At 39.8% G+C, this 21,626-nt stretch overlaps 1 protein-coding gene across 6 annotated transcripts in view; it reads left to right on the plus strand.

The window, feature by feature from the left end:
• The window catches only part of st8sia5 (ST8 alpha-N-acetyl-neuraminide alpha-2,8-sialyltransferase 5), a 60,714-nt gene extending 48,752 nt beyond the window's left edge, over positions 1-11,962 (plus strand). For all 6 annotated transcript variants that reach the window (XM_087990947.1, XM_043714563.2, XM_043714730.2 and 3 more), the window contains one exon: positions 283-11,962. In XM_087990947.1, coding sequence (XP_087847073.1) covers positions 283-745 — 463 coding nt within the window. In that variant the 3' untranslated portion in view covers positions 746-11,962. The remainder of the gene's footprint in view (positions 1-282) is intronic.
• The last annotated feature ends 9,664 nt before the right edge of the window (positions 11,963-21,626 follow it).

A 21,626-nucleotide genomic window follows, 5' to 3' on the forward strand; every position in this document is an offset into this window, starting at 1 on the left:
GCTGTACCTGAAGCTGGCCACCCTGATAAAAATTGGACTGCATTGTGAGTAGGAAGTGGTGGTATTTTTAAGCTGGTACTGTCCTGCTGTGACGGTGCAGGATCCCAAGCTGAGGTTGTTTTAACCTGCGTAGTGCTTTGCTGCAGCTGACCTGGGATGGGTGGCGGGTAGTGATGGTTTGGGACAGAGGCACTTCAAACAAATAGCATTGAGCGATGTTTTCATTGGTCAAAAACAACAAAATTTCGAAAAGAAACTGAAGATTGTATTTTCTGCTTTTAGATTCCAAAAATTAGAGAAGTGGAGACGACCATTTTATGAAGTCCTACAAGCCTATGAAAATGCATCAGTGGTTATGCCAGCTTTCTACAACACCCGCAACACAGATGTTTCATTCAGGGTCAAGTATGTCCTGGATGATTTTGAATCTCAACAATCCATGTTCTATTTCCATCCACGATATATTGAGAATGTCTCCCGTTTCTGGATGAGACAGGGGCTGAGAGCCAAACGACTGAGCAGTGGCTTAATGTTGGTGACAGCTGCCATGGAGCTGTGTGAAGAGGTCCATCTCTATGGTTTTTGGTCATTTTCAATGGACCCCTCTGGTTTCTACATCACCCACCATTACTATGACAATGTCAAACCTCGGCCTGGCTTCCACAAGATGACTACTGAGATCTTTAACTTTCTGCACATGCACAGTAAGGGGATTCTCCAAGTCCATACTGGGACTTGTAGCTGAAATTCAACATCCTTTCACCAGTTGGGTGGACCTACCTATAAATCATATCAACTAGATTGAATTTTACTTAGTACACTTTGAGCTTCATGGAATGGATCATCCTTCCACATTACTGGCTAGATAAACACACAATAAATAAGGTAGTGATACTTTCACTGTGATTAGCCATTCAAAGTTCCTGGGTGGGACGTAGGTGTGTAGTTTAAAGCCCTCCTAAGAGTTGGATATGGGTTTGTTAGAACGTTAAAATATTAACACACTGACTCAAGGCTTCGTAGAAACAAAAACACTCCAGATGTTGGAATCTTGCCCCAGTCCTGAAGAAGGGTTACACCCAAAATGTTAATTTCTTCCCCTCCTGATGCTGCCTGGCTTGCTGTGTTCTTCCAGCCTCCTGCCTGTCTACTCAAGGCTTCATAGGACAATCAGTATTTACCAGGCTGTTTTCCAAAAGCCTGATTCTCCAAAGAACTCAAGAAATTCTTCCATTATTTAGTATGATTTAATTATGGATTGTTTTTGAGTTTATAAGGCTCAGTTAGGGTTAGTTACTTGGTTTTACATCCAAGTGTAAAGAATATCCCATTCCTACCCTGCTTTGCCATCCTGACAAAAAACAACATTCACTCCTCCCAAATCAGAGGAAGATATGGACTGAAAATGATGAGTGAGTACAGTTGGAGATAATCAAAATAAGCAGGTTTTAAATTATGCAAGTTTCAGAGCTTAATTTCATTAAATCTGCAAGGAGTGTCTCTTGCCTGGAATGTGTATTGAAAATTTCTAGGCATCCTGTCAAAATGTTTCCATCCAGTACATTTTGATGACTGTCTCTCCCTTTATAACATACTTAGACAAGGGCGATTATTGGAAAAATAGATAAATCTTTGTCATACTTGTTCATTTGTCCTTGCATGAAATTGGAAGAAACTTCAAGAAACCAGTGCAACTAGTTAATGTTCCAGGTGTTAGTATCATGGTTTGATTATTGTCCTGAAATAATGTAGGTCTATGATCAGTAATGACTATGTATGGTCTGGGCTGCTTGCATTATCTAGAAACCTTGGCTGGTATCTAGTTATTTGCATGTGTGTTTCTAACTGGCAGTCACCATCGTGCAGTTTTAATAACTCTTTCCCTGCTCTTTCAATCAATGTTGTGCTTCCAGAATCACAGAACTGTTACAGTCCATTATTGCCTGCACAAGCTCTCTAACTCAGTACCGATCACTTGCCATTTTCCCTGTAGCCCTACATGGTATTTCTGTTTAAATGATCATCAAACTCCTTCTTGAATGCTTCCATGGAGCCTGCCTCAACCACACCTCCAGGCGCAGTATTCTAGACCTTAACTGTTCACTTTATGAAGAGGTTTTTAATCTCACTTCACACTTGGAGAAGGGTGGGACTGTTTTCCAAGGGGAAGAAAAGGCAAAGACACTTTCTAAATCATGAGGTATTTGGACATAGTAGATAGGGAGAAACTGCTCGTCCTGCTGTTAAGATGATGAAGAACTAGACAGCACAAATTTAAACTTCTCCATTTTTTAAACTCCTTGATTGAAGTTTCTTATTCCTGGAACTGTTTGTGTAAACTTTTTCTGCACTTGCTCTAACTGAACTTTTATTGTAAGGGTGGCGTGGTGGCTCAGTGGTTAGCACTGCTGCCTCACAGCACCAGGGACCCAGGTTCGATTCCAGCCTCTGGCAACTGTGTGGGGTTTGCACATTCTCATTGTGTCTGCGTGGGTTTGCTCCGGTTTCCTCCCACAATCCAAAGGTGTGCAGGTCAGGTGAATTGGTCGTGCTAAATTGCCCATAGTGTTAGGTGCATTAGTCAGAGGGAAACTGGTTTGGGTGGGTTACTCTTCGGAGAGTCGGTGTGGACTTGTTGGGCTGGAGGGCCTGTTTCCACACTGTAGGAATCTAATCTTAACCTCCCAGCTCTTGTTCCCGGTGCCTAGAATACTGTATACTTTATTAGCAATCTCATTTCTTGTCCTACCACATTTAGTGTTTTATGCACGTATACATGCAGGTTTGTCTGCTGCTGCACATCCTTTAGAATAGTTCCCTTTATCTTATATTGTCTGTCCGTGTTCTTTGTACCAAAATGTTTCACCTCATACTTGTTAACATTGAATTTCATCTGTACCTACTTGCCACACCAACAATTTGTCTATGTCCTTTTGTAGTTCAACACTATTCTCCTCATAGATTACAGTACTTCCAAGTTTTGTGTCATCCAAAAACTTGGAAATTGTACATTGCACTCCAAGACTAAACATACTAGAAAAAGCATGGGTGCTGTCCAGATCAAATTTTCCTCCAGCTTGAAATTACCCATTAACCATTAACTATGACTTGACATATGTTATAAGCCTTTGTGGTATCCAAAAATTTAGATTTTGGATTTAGATTTCTAACTTGCAATTTCTGCCCAGTGCAAAGTTTTGGTTGTTCTCTACCTACTCACTTGTGTATCTCTGTCACGCTTCTCTGTCTTTGAAGAAATATTCACAGAATTGTTTAGACAGTTGGTGGTCAAGGTTGTTCACACTTGCTTCCTGAGCAGAAGTTGTGCTCGGGCTGGTAATCCCTTCATCATTGGTGTTGCATGAAAATGCAGGAATACAATATGAAAATCTTGCTTTGTTAGTTAATACCTGATGATTATTGATTTGATAGTACTACAGTCTTGTGGACCATTTCAGCTTGGATGGTGGGCCACTCCCCATTTAATAAACATGTTTGGAAATGGCTTGCCAGTGTACAGCAGTCCATTGTCAGTATTAATTCCAGGATAACAATTAAACTAAAAATAATGCTCTTTGTGTCAGTGATGGTCTTGCTGGATGTTTTGCTAATGTTGTGAACTAGGCCAGACTCCTCAAATCCTCTTTAAGCAGGTAACCCAGACCATACTTTGCTTTTTTTTAGTGTATAGTGGATATTCCCAATGTAAATTAGGTGCGTCAACTGCCAAGTTTTAAACAAACAAACTTTATTTACAAAATGACGGAATGAAACACAAAGAACAGAAAATAGAATATCCGATACCTTATCCTATCCAAACCCAACTTAACCATGCTGTTTCAAAAACACACACATCCCTGAGCCCAAACAGTAAAACGGCACAGGCAACTCCCAGTTCAAAATCAGTAGGGCAGAAGGAGAGAGAGTACCTAGCCTTTCTCTTCACACACAACTGCTGAACTAAACCAGAAATCCTCAGCTGCCAGAACTGGCCACTCCCCTTTCATTATACAAGTTAGTTCAAAAACATAAAAGCCTTTGGCCTGAGGTATCCCCTGTTTGGGGGTAAACGAAAAGGGCCCCAATAAACAATCTCTGCAACAACTCAGCCGTTTCGGAGCCTGGGCTGTTTTAAGACCCCTCTGAGAAAAATCAAGGAGACCGTAACTTTGAGAAAAACAACCAGCTTTGCGATTTAAAGTCATTTAATAACAGGAAATGTAGGGAAGTAATCTATCAGAAGAAGGGACATCTAGATGAGTACTTAAAGTGCCAAGGCATAATAGGCTATAGACCAAGTGCAGTAAATGGGATTAGTGGAGCTTGGTGCTGATATGTTAGCATGGACAAGGTGGGCGTAACAGTCTGTTTCTATGCTGTATGACACTAAGATGTAATCTTCCCCATGCACTGAGAATCAATCTCTTGCTACTTTTGTTCAAGGAGTGTAGGGAACATTTCTAAGTTGTAGAGGCTCCCTCAGCAGCAGGGGTTAATATGTTTGATATGACTTTGGCATGCACTGAAAAAACATTGACTGTCCTGATTCATCCCTGGCCTGTGCACAGATTCACATTCCAGTACATCTAATACTCATATGTCCATTGTGCAACATGGACATGATATCTTAGTATAGCACTTGTTTGCCCTTGAGAAAGGCTTGTCATTTTATACCAAGTTCGACCCTGTTTGGCCAAATGAGTAAACCTTGTTAGATGTTCCAAACTGTCAGGTCATTCCTAGAGAATAATATTTTGTTCATAGTTAATTGCAACTGGTCACACTGACTGTGGACAAAGTATAACACATTAACCTTGAGAATGTCTTCAATTTTGTAACCCAGACCATCAACATGTAGATTCAGAGGAATATCTTGGTCTTTGAGCATTTACCAAACCCACACAATGCGTGAAGCATAATTGTCCTAATACCTGGTATGTATCTCATTTATAAATCATAATTTTGCACATCATTAACTGATTCAATTGCTTCACATGTGGCATGAATCTACTGAATTGTGAGAGCTATGCAGTCCTGCCACAGCTCGACCATTGGCATCTCGAAGGTAGAAGATCTTGAAAAGCTAAAATGAAATTACATACTTGCACTATGGTGTGATTCTGCCATAGGACAAAATTGATGGTCTATTATACACTCTGAGATAATCTTTTATAGCTATGTTATGGAGTACTCCTTGCTGAAGAATGTGGATTTCAGGATGTGTAGTGACGATATGATGGCACTAGCTCCTGTGTTGATTTTAGCTTTGAATATGCATTACCCTGCCTTCTAAGTACATTTGATCATTATTGAAGCTCTTCATTACTTTATGCTGTCAACATGATGTGGTAGGTTAATAACTTGAAAAGCTTAGTCATCTAAAATTCGCCTTTCATTTGGTTGATTTTGAATCTCCTTGATGGTTTTGCATTTGCACGCCATCTTAACACTTTTTCCTTGTTGCTAGTGTTGTGGTGTTGTACTATCTTCTTGGTACCTGTGTTTTGTTCTATAGTCCCACTTGTCCTTTGGAACCATAAGACATAGGAGTGGAAGTAAGGCCATTTGGCCCATCGAGTCCACTCCGCCATTTAATCATGGCTGATAGGCATTTCAATTCCACTTACCCGTACTCTACACGTAGCCCTTAATTCCTTGCGAGATCAAGAATTTATCAATCTCTGCATTGAAGACATTTAATGTCCTGGCCTCCAATGCGCTCCATGGCAGTGAATTCCACAGGCCCACCACTCTCTGACTGAAGAAAGGTCTCCTCAAGTCTGTTCTAAATTGACCCCCTCTAATTCTAAGGCTGTGCCCATGTGTCCTCGTCTCCCCGCCTAATGGAAACAAATTCCCAGTGTCCACCCTTTCTAAGCCATGCATTATCTTTTAAGTTTCTATTAGATCTCCCCTCAACCTTCTAAACTCTAATGAATACAATCCCAGGATCCTCAGCTGTTCGTCATATGTTAGACCTCCCATTCCAGGGATCATCCATGTAATCTCCGCTGGACACGCTCCAGCGCTCCTGAGGTGTGGGGTCCAAAATTGGACACGGTATTCTAAATGGAGCCTAACTAGAGCTTTATAAAGTCTCAGAAGTACATTGCTGCTTTTATATTCCAACCCTCTTGAGATAAATGACAACATTACAATTACTTTTTTAACCACGGACTCAACCTGCAAGTCAACCTTTAGAGAATCTTGGATTAGCATTCCCAGATCCCTTTGTACTTTGGCTTTATGAATTTTCTCACCGTTTAGAAAATAGTCCATGCCTGTATTCTTTTTCCCAAAGTGCAAGACCTCGCATTTGCTCATGTTGAATTTCATCAGCCATTTCCTGGACCACTCTCCTAAAGTGTCTAAATATTTCTGCAGCCTCCCACCTCCCCAGTACTACCTGACTGTCCGCCTAACTTCATATCATCGGCGAACTTTGCCAGAATGCCCCAGTCCCTTCGTCCAAATCATTAATATATAAAGTGAACAGCTGCGTCCCCAACACTGAACCCTGCTGGACACCATTTGTCACCAGCTGCCATTCTGAAAACCAGATTTCATGCACATGTATGCCCAGTGTCCCTTGGTGCAGGATGCTTTACAGATATCAAAAATAGCATGATAGCTTTTGGGTAGGTGCAACTAACCATATGTACAGAATAACAGATTTAGATACAATTGCTCCGGTTAGCAAAACTATTAGCTTTGTGTAATTATTGTTCACCTGCCATTATGGCTTCATGCATGTGTACAACCACAAGCAGTGCTTGTCAATGGTATGCCTCTTTCTCTTACCCAAAATATCCTTCCTAAATCTTTTTAATTAGTATGGAAATGACAAGTAACTCAATGAGCCTCTATGACTGCACCCCTTCCGAAAAATTACCTGCATGTGCTTTGCTGCGTTCCAACAAGCTGGCCAATACACTGTTGGAGTTTCTGTCTGTATATCTTCAAGATGATTCTTACTTTGAGCTGGTCTTTGAACTTTCCAGATCTTTCCAGTCATCCTTAAAAAAACAGATGTGTCAATTTTGAAAGCCCCTCCTTAGCAATGGCAAGCAAGATTTTCAGAGCTCTTTTCCCTGAATCATATATCACTTCATCTGTAAAATAAACTGCATATGTTGTTTGAACAATTATACTCACAAGAGGTATAACTATATGTCCATTGCCCAATCTGTTTTCTGCTGTCCATGGTTTCAGCCTTAAAGACCCTTGAATGATACCTTTTAAGGCAGTGTAATTTCTTTTAAAAAGCTCTTGATTTTGTCAGTGGAAATGAAATGTGTTGCTTCTTTAAGAACCAACTTCTGCTGTTGTTTTCTGAGATTTTAACTTTTGCTTCACTCATCAGTAAGAACGTATACTGGGCTTCCAGCTCTCTGTGGGTCTCTGCCCAAAAGTGGGCTTCAGTTTTCAACTTTTTGCTTGAGTAATTCTTCGAAATTTCTGTTACCTTGAAAGACCTTACAGTCCAGTCAAAACAAAAATAGTTCTGTCTTCTTGTTGGTCAGTACCCTATCTATAGATCTGTACTCTCAGAAACTCGTACTGCTAATTATCTAAATGCTCTGACGTTCAAAACAATTGTCAGTTTGCTTTCAATTAGTCATCCAAGTGTCTGACACCATGATGTTGGAGTTTTTTGATAGATTGTTGTTACTACTAACTGTGACACGAGTACAGCAGCACATGTTATATCAGTGCTTGCTTTGTTCCACATAAAATAGAAGGAGCTGAACATGAGATTTTATGGCATTGTAAAATCCAGCAGATGTTTATTACATCTAACTATTATACACAAACATTACACTTACAATCCAGGCACCTAGATGTGTCTTATATTAGATTAATAAATACCAACTGAGGAACATGCTTCTAGTAGCATATTATGCTTCAAGTGATCTGAGGTAAGCTGGAGTATATGACTTTTATTCCATCAGGTTTAATATTATGATACGATGATGAGCATGTCTCTTAAAATTATACTGAGCTACTGACTGTGAGACAGAACAGTGTAGTGATAATGTCACTGTGCTGGTAATCCAGCAATCTAGGCTGATGCTGGGGGATACATGTTCAAGTCTGGCCACCATGGTTTATGATATTTAATTTCAATTGATATATCTAAAAAAGCTAGTCTCAATAATATTGACAGCAAAACTATCATTGATTGTTGTAAAAATCCATCTGCTCCACAATATCCATTAGGGAAGGAACTCTGTCATCCTTATCTGGTCATGGATTCTTAGAGCTGTACAACATGGAACCAGACCCTTCAGTCCAATTCGTCCATGCTGGCCAGATATCCTAAATTAATCTAGTCCCATTTGCTACCCTTTGGCCCATTTCCCTCTAAACCCTTCCTATTCAGCCTCCACCACTTCCTCTGGCAGCTCATTCCATACATGCACCACTCTCTGCGTGAAAAGATTTCCTCTTAGGTCCTGTTAAATATTTCCCCTCTCATCTTAAACCAGAGCTGTTTTGGACTCCGCTACCTTGGGGGGAAAAACCTTGACTATTCACCCTATCCATCCCCCTCATGATTTTATAACTTCTATAAGGTAATTCCTCAGCATCCAACACTCCAGGGAAAATGGCCCCAGCCTATTCAACCTCTCCCTATAGCTCAAACCCTCCAACACTGGCAACATCCCTGTAAATCTTTTCTGAACCCTTTCAAATTTCATAACATACTTCCTATAGCAAGGAGTCTAGAATTGAATGCAGTATTCCAAACGTGGCCTAACCAATGGTCTGGCTTATGTGTGGCTCCAGTTACACAAAAATGTGGTTGCATTATTAAGAACTTCCATCTTACTGAGAAGGTTTCAGACCATTCCAACTCCGATAACCTGCTCTGAAAACTCTGCTCACATTTTGACAGCTGTGGCAAATTGGATGGTAGCAGCTAGACAGCCCACAACATTCTAAAATAATCAGCAACATTATAAATTAAATGATCCACAATATTCCGAAAAAAGATGTTAATTTTCCCTTACACCCAGTGTTAATGCATCTTTGCCAAAACAAATCATTTCTGTCTTGGGCCATACCATATCTGTGTAAAAAGGTTTTGAGATGTAGTTTGAGACTCAAGCAGATAAATTAACCACCGAGGCAGAAGCATTACCTCCAACCAGTAATTATGAATTGATGTAACATCAACTGCTTTTCTGTGGGAATGAGCTTCACACTAGTAACTCACTTGAAAGACAGATTTTATAGACTCTGATTATTACTTTATGCCCTTCGTTCTAAACTATTCTATCAATTCCTTTCAGAATTCTAAAACTTCAACCAAATCACCCTCACCCTTTTGTCCAAGAAATGCATTCAAACCCAGTTTGTGTTATCTGTCTTCATAAGTTAACCCTTGGAACACTGATGACGTTCTAGTGAATCTGCACTCCAGTCCTTCCAAATCCAACATATCCTTTCTAAAATGTGGCACACAGAAAACAGTTACAGTGTAATCTAGATGTTATATAGACAGCACTTAGATTAGCTCCAGCAAAATACCTTTTTAAGTTCCAGACCTCAGCTTGGAAAAGCAAACATTCAAACAGCTTTTTATATTATTATTGATTACATTACTGTGATCTGTGGACACAGATCCCTACCACTGTCTAGTCCTCCAAGCTGTTTGTGGCTTTTTATCATTCAAAAATAGTTTGATCTATTTTCAGTTAAATATACAATCTCGTCCTTATCTACATTGAAATTTAAGTACCATGTTTTGTTCACTCATTTAATTGATCAATGTGTGTTTGTATTTTTGTGCTCATATCTGCATTGTTAAAACCACTTAGTCTTTGTGCCATTGGAAATATAAGGCTTTCAACTATGCAGAATTATTAATAAATTTAAGAGTTGAGATTCTAGCTCTGACTCCTATGGGGCACCACTATTCACTTTCTTATGATTTCAATGAACAGCCATTATTATTGCTACTGTCTCACCAATATCTTAACCAGACCACTATAATTTCTTCAATCCCAAGAGCTTGTATTGTCTAATCAAAATCTTAACTAGACTAATGTAACTTCTTCAATCTCACAATTGTATTTCTGCTGACTGCCTCTTATTTAGAAGGTTAGCAAATGCCTGGAAGCCCACACACCTACATCCATTTAAAAAATCTATCTAAATTCCTTAGTCAGCTTAATTAGACATGACCTACCCAACTCCAATTCATGTGGACTCCCTCTAATCAAATCAATTCCTCAGTTGAAGAGGATTGCTGTGTTTTATTGGATATTTATTTGTGGTCATCTTCCTTTTGCAGATATAGTCAGTTATGCAGCATCCAATCTAAAAGTTTATTAGTACAGTACCACACCACTCAGAACTCAATTTAATACTGATATGAAGTTAATACATCAAGGATTACAGACAGGTTTTGGTGTTTGTTTCTCTAGTTGTAAACCAGCACAGATTAATATTTCAGTCAGTTTTTCTGACTCGTTTCCAAATATTCAGCTGGGTACTTCTGAAATATATTCTGCAGTAATAAAAGGAAGTTTGACAGTGTTACATAGAAATGCTATTTACATTTCGTGGCAAAGTAGTGTCAAGCCACTATTTTAAAATTCTGTTCAGTACTTGAGCAGAAATTAGAATTTTCTTTCACTGGCCCAAGTGAGGGCATTTATAGTAGAATGATTAGGTCTGATCTCTTCATGTCATAGCAATGTTAGAATGAACTACTCTCTCCGTTCAATTCAAGGGGCAGCCAGGGACAGGCAACAATTCCATATCCTCTGGGAGAGTAAAGAAAAAAAAACAGTAAACAATTGGACAAAGGATAATGCATTCTGGATCAGTGGTGCTGGAAGAGCACAGCAATTCCTGATGAAGGGCATTTGCCCGAAACGTCGATTTCGAAGCTCCTCGGATGCTGCCTGAATTGCTGTGCTCTTCCAGCACCACTAATCCAGAATCTGGTTTCCAGCATCTGCAGTCATTGTTTTTACCAAAGGATAATGCAGCTAACCCACAACCTTAGAATGTTTTTATTCCAAATATTTCAGTGTCTTAATAGCTGGACAATTAGATCAGACCAGGAACAACTAAAAACACATAAGGTCAATGACAGACTTTCTGAGACAAAATACCTGTAGCATCAATGTATCTCATATACAATATTAACCAAGATCATAAAGCTTTCTGATTCCATTTAATGTGCCACTGTCCTGTAAAGTATAATCTTCTTTTTGTAAGTTGAGATGTAATGCTCGTTAATTTTTGTGTGTTTCCATTTGTGTCTGCTATAAGCTAATTCATCATCACTATTAAAAATTTTGTTGTGTACACTATTCTTCTTAAAGAGCAGTTTACTCACTGGGATCCCCTTTAAGGGTAAGCAATTACAAAATTAAAAGTGATACATGAACTGAAGACACTCGGCTGCTTTTTACTCTTATGTTCTAAAACTTGCTCATCAGATTCTAACAATATTTCTTTTTAAATCTCCACCTCCACTCCCACTGGACTCGTCATCTCCCTAACACTGAGCTCCTACTAATTGATTTATTTCTAAAGTAGTTTCTGTTCAGTCTACTACCTATGTAGTTTGGTGAAAGTACGCGTTCCGCAGAGACCACTCCCTCCACGATTTCCTTGTTAGGTCCACGGCCCTCACCAACCCACCCTCCACTCCCGGCACCTTCCCTTGCCACCGCAAGCAGTGCAAAACCTGTGCCCAGACCTCCCCCCTCACCTCCATCCAAGGCCCCAAAGGATCCTTCCACATCTGACAGAGATTTACCTGTACTTCCACATACGTCATCTGTGCTCGTTGCTCTTGGTGTGGTCTCCTCTACACTAGGGAGACAGGACACCAACTTGTGAAATGTTTCAGAGAACATCTCTGGGACACACACACTAAACAACACCACCGTCCTGTGGCCGAACACTTTAACCGCACCCCCCCCCCACCCTCCACTCCACCAAGGACATGCAATTCCTGGGCCTCCTCCACCACCAAATTCTAGCCAGCCAATGCCTGGAGGACAAATGCATCTTCTTCCACCTTGGGACCCTCCAACCACTCGGGATCAATGTAGATTTTACCAATTTCTTCATTTCCCCCCCCCCTCACCTTATCCCAGGTCCAACCTTCCAACTTGGCACCGCCCTCTCGAACTGTCCTTACCTGCTCGTTTTTCCCACCTATCTGCTCCATCCTCCTTTCCGACCTATCACCATCACCCCCCACTTCCATCTACCTATCGTATTCCCAGCTACCTTCCCCCAGCCCCACCCCCCTCTCCCATTTATCTCTCAGCCCCATTGGGCCACCCCATCATTTGTGATGAAGAGCTTATGCCCCTCAGAGGCTGCCTGAATGGCTGAGCTTTTCCAGCACTGCATATTTTGACTACCTATGTATTTAGGCCATGTGGGCAAGGGTAATAAATATTGTATTATCAACACTTTTTGCATCAAAGGATATTTTTAAAAGTTTCTCTTTGATGCCATTAGTTCATGCCATTGCATGGATTGATTTTTTACAACTATGTTAGTGATATAATAATCTCAGGAACACGGTCATATTGCTCTCATATTCTACTTCCACCCTTACCCCTCTTTTTACCTTTCAAAATAAATTGATTAAAACCTGTCACTTAAGTACAACCCTAGTTATCAATCTCTCGTTAAATGTTTCTCAGGTCAAAGATCTTCCCCAAAGTTCTGAAGCACCAAGCAACATTTTGCCATGATAAGAATTTAATTTAAGTGCAGGTCATTTTTGATCTTTTGGTGCAGGCTAAAATGTATGATCTAAGAAAATGATGGAGCATGTGTTTATGCCAGTATTACCAATACCCTGAACTCATGATTATGATTATAATTCTAAAGAAAGCCTGTTATTTCCTCACAGGGATTAATGAAAATTGAAGAACGAGTTGCCAAATTGATAGAATTGTTTGTGACTATAATATCTTGAAGAAACAGAAAATGAATGAATTATAGAGAACAAAATCAAACAAAATGATTTATTTAACATTGATTTTTCAGTCAGCAAGGTGTTTGAAATGTATAGAAACATATCACCACGATTTTGGTGCCAAATCAAACCCCTTTGTGATTAGAAACTGAACTTGACTAACTACATAAATACTGTAGTTAGAACTGTTTAAGTGACACTCAGTCACCACCTGATGCACCAATGCCTTTTTGCATCCTTATAGCACAAGTTAGCAGTGTGCTGAACTATGTCCACTAGACCACTTCCAACAACCCTCAAACACATCATCCAAACCAAAGTAGTTCTCATCCATTGCCTGAAACATTTGCTTCCTCCACAATGGATGTTGGTGTCTATGGTCTACAAGATGCACCAAGGCTTTTTCAAATCTACAGTCTCTGCCTCCCACAAGGGCAAAAGTAAGGGACCCATTAACAACACCACCACCTCCAAGTTCCTGTCCTAGTCATCCACTATCTCTCCCTCATCATTGCTGGTCAAAATCCTGTAACTCCATTGCTAAGTATACTGAGTACCTTCAGCAGATGATTGTAGCCATTATAGAAGGTGGCTCTTGTGATGCACTGGTAATGTTCCTACCTCTGAACTAGGAGCCCCAGGTTCAAATGCCACCTGCTCTAGAGGAGTGTAATAACATCTCTGAAAATATTTCTTAGAATGTGGCTCACAACCACCAATTACTGATGGGCAATAAATGTTGACTTTGTAGCACTGATCGTCACCATATGATTAAATTCATCAACCTTAGAATTGTTTCGTGTACCTGATATGGAATGCACACTACCTTCACATAATGGCACACTCCTGTCAGGTCAGGTGAGGTGCAGGTAGGCTGAAAGGTAGGAACCATTGTGTTGGCATAGTTCTCATATAAAGCGTGCTTCAGCAGCGCAATTCAGTTATAACATCGCTGAAGAATTAGGGAACGGTATTTTCAAGAACGCTTACCTCTGTTCGTAATAGCACGCTTCCAGTGGCAATTGTTTTGCACATTTCATTCTGCGCATGTGACCAATGTCAGCTGCTGTCAGCATGTGAAGTACAGTACTGAACATTGAGCACCTCATCTAAAAAATTAAACTGATAAATGTTCGTTGCTCTCCCTCTGAGACAAGAATATTCTCGTATAATTCCTATATAAGTCCTGTATAATTCCCGCAGGACTGCATTATTCTTATACATATTATTTGCTTTTCTAGTTTGCTCTTGTATCTGCATATCCCACAATCTGAACCAACCCCCAAGAAACAGTCAGAAGACAATTAACCACAGCCATCCACTTCTGCAATCACAACTGTATCTGAAGTTGGTGATGATGGTGACCCTCTGTCCCTGCATTAACAATAGTTTTTCAATGCAAATTTACTTTTGTTTCATTAATAAATATGATTTAAACCTTAATTCAGGCTATTTTGAGTGATTTTTTTTTTGCTGGTCTGCCCCAACCCCTCTTTTCCCATCAGCCCCATTGAATGAGGTTTCGCTGGAGTGCAACTATGATATTATAGGAGAATCATCTGTCATGAATTGCTAGAATTTAATCCATAACAAGTAGCCAATATGGCATGAGTAAGTATTCTGTGGTTTCCCTTGGTGCATTGATTGGAAGATTTATGTGGGGTAAAGTATCCCATCCACCAGTGTCTCATCCATCACATTAGGTTCTAAAAGAGAACGTTTTGGTAAATTTATAGTGTCCTGGGGTATTGTAAACTTATCTGAATCAAATGCATCGTTTTATTAAACATCCATCACCAAGTATATCACCTTAGAGCTACATTGACCCCAACAAGCTGATAGTAGTTTCCTTGACTGATTGATACCAAGATACGATCAAAAATGTTGTCTTGTGTGCTATACAAACAGATTGTTACATACAAAATGCATCAGGGTGCAGAATAATGTATTACAGCTGCAGAGAAGAGAGAGATCAGAATTAACATTTGAGAAGTCCATTCAAAAGTCTGATAACAGGAAAGAAGCTGTTCTTGAATCTGTTCATATGTGTATTCAAATGCTCATACCTTCTGCCTGACGGAAGAAGGTGAAAGAGCGTATGAACAGGGTGGGAAGGGTCTTTGATTATGATGGTTGCTTTCTTGAGGCAGCGGGAAATATAGATTGAGTTGATGATGGAAAGCTGGTTTTCATAACAGACTGGTCTGCGTTCACGACTCTGCAATTTCTTGCAATCTTGGGAAGAGCAGTTGCCAAACCACCCCATCCAAAGACAGAGTTAGTGGAGAATTGCCAGCTGTGAGTTTTCTGTGTAACTACAGTTAACTGGAACTCCCCAAGACTGACAGTACATTGTGCAACTCACCATAAAACATGTCAGTGTGTTGTCACCATCTTGCTGATTGCAGCACAGAGCTGAAGCATATCCTGTTAAATGCTGCTATCGGAGGAAAACAATGGCACCTTGACAGGAATGCTTACTTTCCTGGTGGTAGCCAATAAACTTTGATATATGAAAAAATATTTTTAGGCTTGCCTTCCATTTGAATTAACAGCAATTAAACACATATCACTGTATCGAAAGATGTACATTATATGTGCTAGTGTCCTGATATTCCTGATGTTTACGTTCTGCTCCATGTACCTGACTAAATCATTACTGTTTCATATAGAGCATTTTTTAAGAGACTTTGGCAGGTATGTTTGAGCTTTGAGATTCAGCCCCTCTTGGGGTATATTAGGAGACCAGTCAGTTTGTGTTACAGTGGTGCTGCAGTGACCTTATTAATTTACAGCTAATCCTTCCAATTCACAATATGGATGGATGAATAAATAATTTACAAGGGCTTTTGCCCGAAACGTCGATTTTGCCTGTTCTCGGATGCTGCCTGAATTGCTGTGCTCTTCCAGCACCACTGATCCAGAAAATAATTTACAACGCCTTACTAAAGCAGTTTTACATAAAATGTTGTTTTGATTGCCTCTGACTCAATGGACAGAGTTTAAGGATGGCAGAAATTATTAGGAAGAGAAGGGGATCATTTAATCGGGGCAGTATATGGTTTGGAGACCCTACCATCTTCGTACATCACACAGTTGAGCTCCGAGTGGCAAGGGTGGAGCACCATGAGTTCAAACTTTTACATTGCTACTTGAGAGCCTCATCACAAGGATCTCTGACACAATATGCAGATATCACCTCAAACTCTCTAAGGTTTATATACAACTTCATTTGGACCGGAGTTTTTATGCCTAAATGAAGGGCTTGGTGTCAAAGAGTAGCAGTACTGCTGAGGTTCACATCTCATTCTTGCTTCTGACTCCCTTCCCAACTTCATTGCTGGTATCTGCCTCTTTGTGACTGGCAACCTGTAATCCTTAAGCTAGGCTCAAATATAAACTGGATCTCCAGACCCCTGTTTGTAAGTATTATTGATCTTTCCTTTTAAATGTTATGAGATAATTTTAGGGCAAATGGGACATGAACCTGAACCAGATGGAAGTGAGGACTACAGAGGCTGGAGATTAGAGTCAAGATTAGAGTGGTGCTGGAAACACACAGCAGGTCAGGCAGCTTCCGAGGAGCAGGAAAATTGACATTTCGGGCAGGAGCCCTTCATCAGGAATTCTGATGAACCACAAGAACCCATGAAGTATTATGGACCTGAACTGTTAACTCTGGTTTCCTTCCACATATGCTATCAGACTGTAGAGCTTTTCCAGCGTTCTCTGTTTTTGTTTCAGAGCCCACAATGTGCCTGATTACCTATTAAAAGTATCAGGTATCTGGGAGAGAAACTGTGAAGTGTACAACCATGGTGGCTGTTGCCATCGGGTGGAAATTGGACAAACCCCCAAATTGCCAGCACTAAATTCTGGCCAAACTTTTAAAAACTTTTAAAACTTTTGTGGACTGGTTGCTGGGAGGGAGTCTTCCTGCTTGCACTGACCAATCACCAAATACACCGCTTCAAAATATAAACCATTTGATTTGATGTTTGTTCAATCTGATATACTGTTCCATTATAGAACATTAGAGCTCAGTACAGGCCCTTCGGCCCTCAATGTTGCACCGATTTGTGAAATCAGTCTAACGCCCATCTAACCTAAATTATTCCATTTTCATCCATATGTTTATCCAATGACCATTTAAATGCCCTTAATGTTGGCAAGTCCACTACTGTTGCAGGCAGGGCATTCCATGCCCTTACTACTCCGAGTAAAGAATTTACCTCTGACATCTGTCCTGTATCTATCACTGCTCAATTTAAAGTTATGTCCCCTTGTGCTAGCCATCACCATCTGAGGAAAAAGGCTCTCACTGTCCACCCTAACTTATCCACTGATCATCTTGTTTGCCTCAATTAAGTCACCTCTTAACCTTCTTCTCTCTAATGAAAACAGCCTCAAGTCCGTCAACCTTTCCTCATAAGACTTACCCTCCATTCCAGGCAACATCCTGGTAAATCTCATCTGCACCCTTTCCAATGCTTTCACATCCTTCCTATAATGCAGCGACTAGAACTGTACACAATGTTATAGTAAATTGTTCTTGGAATTGATTACTTGTCTATTAGCCCTTAGTTATGGGAATTTAGGACTAAGCACCGTTGCTGTCTCTTGAGTGTCAGCACAAAAAAGAGGCCTCCTACTGTACTGTAAATGCCTCTAATTCATTAAATAGATTTTCAAAGAGAACTTATGGTGAATCTCTTTATAATTTAGTGGAAAATATTACATTAACAATAAAATATCTCTAAGTGAAGTTCTTTGACTCTTTATTGTGTAATGGAGTTGACACTGACTTGAAGCACTATGATGCATTACTCCCTGCAGTATAACCCCTCTCACAAATCATCAGCCTGTTAACAGGATGAACATATAAAGCATCTACACACTTGGGATGTGCCAAAATACTTCACAACCAAGGAAATACTTCAAAATGCAAAACAGTTTTTAAATGGACAAAACTTAACTTCTCACAGTCAAATTTAATAAGATTAGAGAGACAAATTCAGAACATTGTTGGTTTGTATAGCAACAGGACACATCAAAAATCATAATGTGATTGGAATCAGTCCATACAGATTTAATAAAGGAAAATGTTTCACAAGGTTAATAGATTTTTGAGGGTCCAACTAGTTGGATGCATAGGTGTGAATCAGTTGATAAAGTGTCATACCAGAAGTTATTGCATAAAGGTAAGACTCAATCATTTCAGTGAGTATATCATAATTGTTTGATGATTAGTAGGAAGAAACCGACAATTTTAGTGGGATACTCATAAACCAATGCTTTTCTCTCAGCTTTTTACAAACTATGTCACTCTCTTAGATGAGGGGATGAAGTGTAATTTATCCAGGCTTACCGATGATCCCAAGTTGGATAAGGAAACTGGCAGTAAAGAAGATCCAGAAAGGATGCAATAGGATTTATTCAGCTTTAATGAATGAATAATAATTTGGTAGATAGAACATACTGTGGAGAAATGTAAAGTTATACACTTTGATAAGAAAAATAGATGATAGCATATTATCAAAATAGTAAGAGATTGAAAATATTGGTATTCAGACAAATCCAAATATCCTGAAAATACATGAATCACAGAAGGTTAACATAGAACAGCAGCAAACCATTTGGAAGGCAAGTCCCTATTTTCATTCATTCATGGGATGAGGGTGTCATTGGCCAAGCCAGCACTTATTGTCCATTCCTAAATGCCCAGAGGACAGTTGAGAGTCAACCACATGGTCTGGAGTCACATGTAGGCCAGACCAGGTAAGGATGGCAGATCTCCTTTTCTAAAGAGCATTAATGAACCATCAGGATTTTTCTGACAATTGACAATAGACTCTTAATTCCAAATGTGTTTTTTTGGTTGAATTCAAATCCATCATCTGCCATGGCAGCATTCAAACATGGGTCTCAAAAACATGACCTGAGTCTCTGGATTAACAGTCCAGTGATAGTGCCACTAGGTCATCATCTCCCCTATTCTAGGCTTTATTGCAAGGAAATTAGACCATAAGAGCAACAATGCAATTTTTGGTGAGATTCTTAGCTAAGGCATGAAATACTTGTCCCAGGGGAAGTGTGGAAAATGTTGTGTAGGGAGGTCCCTAGGCTGAAAGTATGTCCTAGCAGGAGAGGTTAAGTAGACTAAGCCTATGTTCTCTAGAATTTAGATGCGTTAGAAGTGATCTCACTGAAAAATAAAAAATGCTTAAGTTGATGAACAGGTTTGATTGTCACTGAACTAAACATACAAAGCTTCAGTCTACTGTTCTAGTCACAGAGCTTTGAATCCCACTATGGCAGATGGTGAAATCTGAATTCAATAAAAATATGAAGTTAAAAAATTATTGGTCTAATGGTGACCATGTGACCATATTAGTAGTACAGAAGAGGCCCATCGGGTCTGTACTACTAATACATACTACTGCCTACAGGAGGTCCATTGCCTTGAATTCAAAGCACTCATCCAAGTACTTTTTAAAGATTGAGATTTCTTCTCTCAACCACTCTCCCAGACATTCCAGACATGAAATACCCTCTGGGTGAAAAGAATTTTCCTCAAATTCCCTCTAAGCCTCCTGCCTTTCATTTTAAAAATATGTCCCTTTGGGAGAGGAATACGGGTTTGTTACATTTGATGTTAACACAGTCCGAGCATATATCTCACTATCCAATTTCTGTGTTATCCATTGTTTTTTTTTCTCTTTCTCTTAGTTGAATAATGTAAGAGACTTAATTATACACTCTGGTTAGTTGTAGGTTAGATTAGTAGATGAGTTTTTTTTTCTTTTGTTAAATTTTGGTTATTATTTATTTAAGATTTAATTGTATATCAATGTTTGTACTTGAGATTTTTGTTTATTTTTGTAAACTTGTAAAAATGTTAAATTTCCAATAAAAATATCTATAAAAAAAAGTCCCCTTGTTATTGACCTTTTTTTGACAATTTTCGTAAAAACCCATTGGTTCACTAATGTCCTTTGGGGAAGGGAGCCTGTCATCCTTTCCTGAGCTGGCCTACATATGACTTCTAATTGCCCTCTGGGCAAATAGGGATGAACAATAAATGAACAATAAAAAGCGAAGCATTATTTGCACTCGATAATAAATGCAACTACTGTATTTGGACAGACCAATATATACCTTCTCCAGTTTGTCAATATTTTTGGGTTCTCTGTTGACAGAAAATGTATCAGCTTTGTTCTTTCACAACTTCCTGCAGTTCTATAAATTTTTTGCATTCAACTGACAAATCAGAATGGACCATAGTTTATCATGTCAGCAGATTGTTATCTCCAACACTGCGGTACTCAGCCTAAATTTTACAAGGACATGGGATAAATGCAGGGAAATGGGGTTAGCGTGGGTGGATATTTTGGTTGGCATGGACCAGTTTGGGCCAAAGGGCCTGTCTCAGTATTGTAGGACTCTACTCTATGAATCTGGAATTGAATCCACAGCCTTGTATCAATCAGACAGGAGTGTCATGAACTAAGCCACATTTGGCTCAGGTAGCAAACTACCTGTATTCATTCTGCTGTGTCCTTCCAGCAGAAGTTAGTGAGCTGTGGCATGCTGGGCTGTTCTGTATCATTAGCGCTGCTGGCAGTCAATCCTGCCAGGCTAAAAGCAACTTAGGAGTAAGTGTGCTGGTTCAAAAGATGGGTTTGAGTGGACAAAATATTGTTTGTGATGTTATTATGACTTTGTCTCTGTGTCAGGGAATAAAGATCTATTATGTATGATCCAGTGATCTCCAGCTTCAACTTCTATTCCTTCAGATGTTCAGTACCAATTTGTCAATGGGATTTTCTGGGTCTTCCTTAATTTTGTTTCTGATCCTTTAGTTGTACATCACTGTAATAGATATTGCAAATATGTGATGCAAATACAATGATAAGCCTGTGCATACCTTGCAGATCATTCTTACATAAGTAACTGGACATGTAAGTTGAAGTTAGAATGATTTGGATGGAGTTAACCCGTAAACTCCCATTAAGCCTTGAGTGTGACAACGGTTTCCTGTGTAAATTGCAATTTGTATATGTGTCATGCTGATGTATGGCCATAATTCAGTGATTTCCAGGAGTTGGTTGGCATTGGCATGCTGATTGCTGCACGTGGGACCTCAGAGGTAGCAGAACATTGGTTGCTGTTGTCCCATAGTGCTATTAAGGAGGGAGTTCCAATATCTGATGTCAATGTGAATTTCTGCATGCATTTTGTAGATGGTACACACTGCAGCTACTGAGCATTGGCGGTGGAGAGAGTGGATGTTTGTGGATGTTGTGCCAATGCAGCAGGCTGTGTTTTCCTGGATGGTGTCAAACTTCTTCAGTGTTGTTGCAGCTGCCCCCCTTCAGGCAAGTGGGGAGTATTCCATCACATTCCTGACTTGTGCCTTGTAGATGCTGGACAGGTTTTGGGCTATCAGGAGGTAAGTTACTCACTTCAGGTTTACTAGACTCTGACTTGCTCTTGTAGCCACTATATTTATAATTCTAATTTGTTCAATGTCTGATCAATGGTGATGCCCAGGATGTTTAAAGTAGAAGACTGTTGTGGTTCTGTTCGCCGAGCTGGAAGTTTTTGTTGCAAACTTTTCGTCCCCTGGCTAGGCGACATCATCAGTGCTTGGGAGCGACAT

Source organism: Chiloscyllium plagiosum, unplaced genomic scaffold (assembly GCF_037043375.1).
Source record: "Chiloscyllium plagiosum isolate Xiang-an unplaced genomic scaffold, Cpla_swu_hap1 HiC_scaffold_1, whole genome shotgun sequence".
NCBI classification, from domain to species: domain Eukaryota; kingdom Metazoa; phylum Chordata; class Chondrichthyes; order Orectolobiformes; family Hemiscylliidae; genus Chiloscyllium; species Chiloscyllium plagiosum.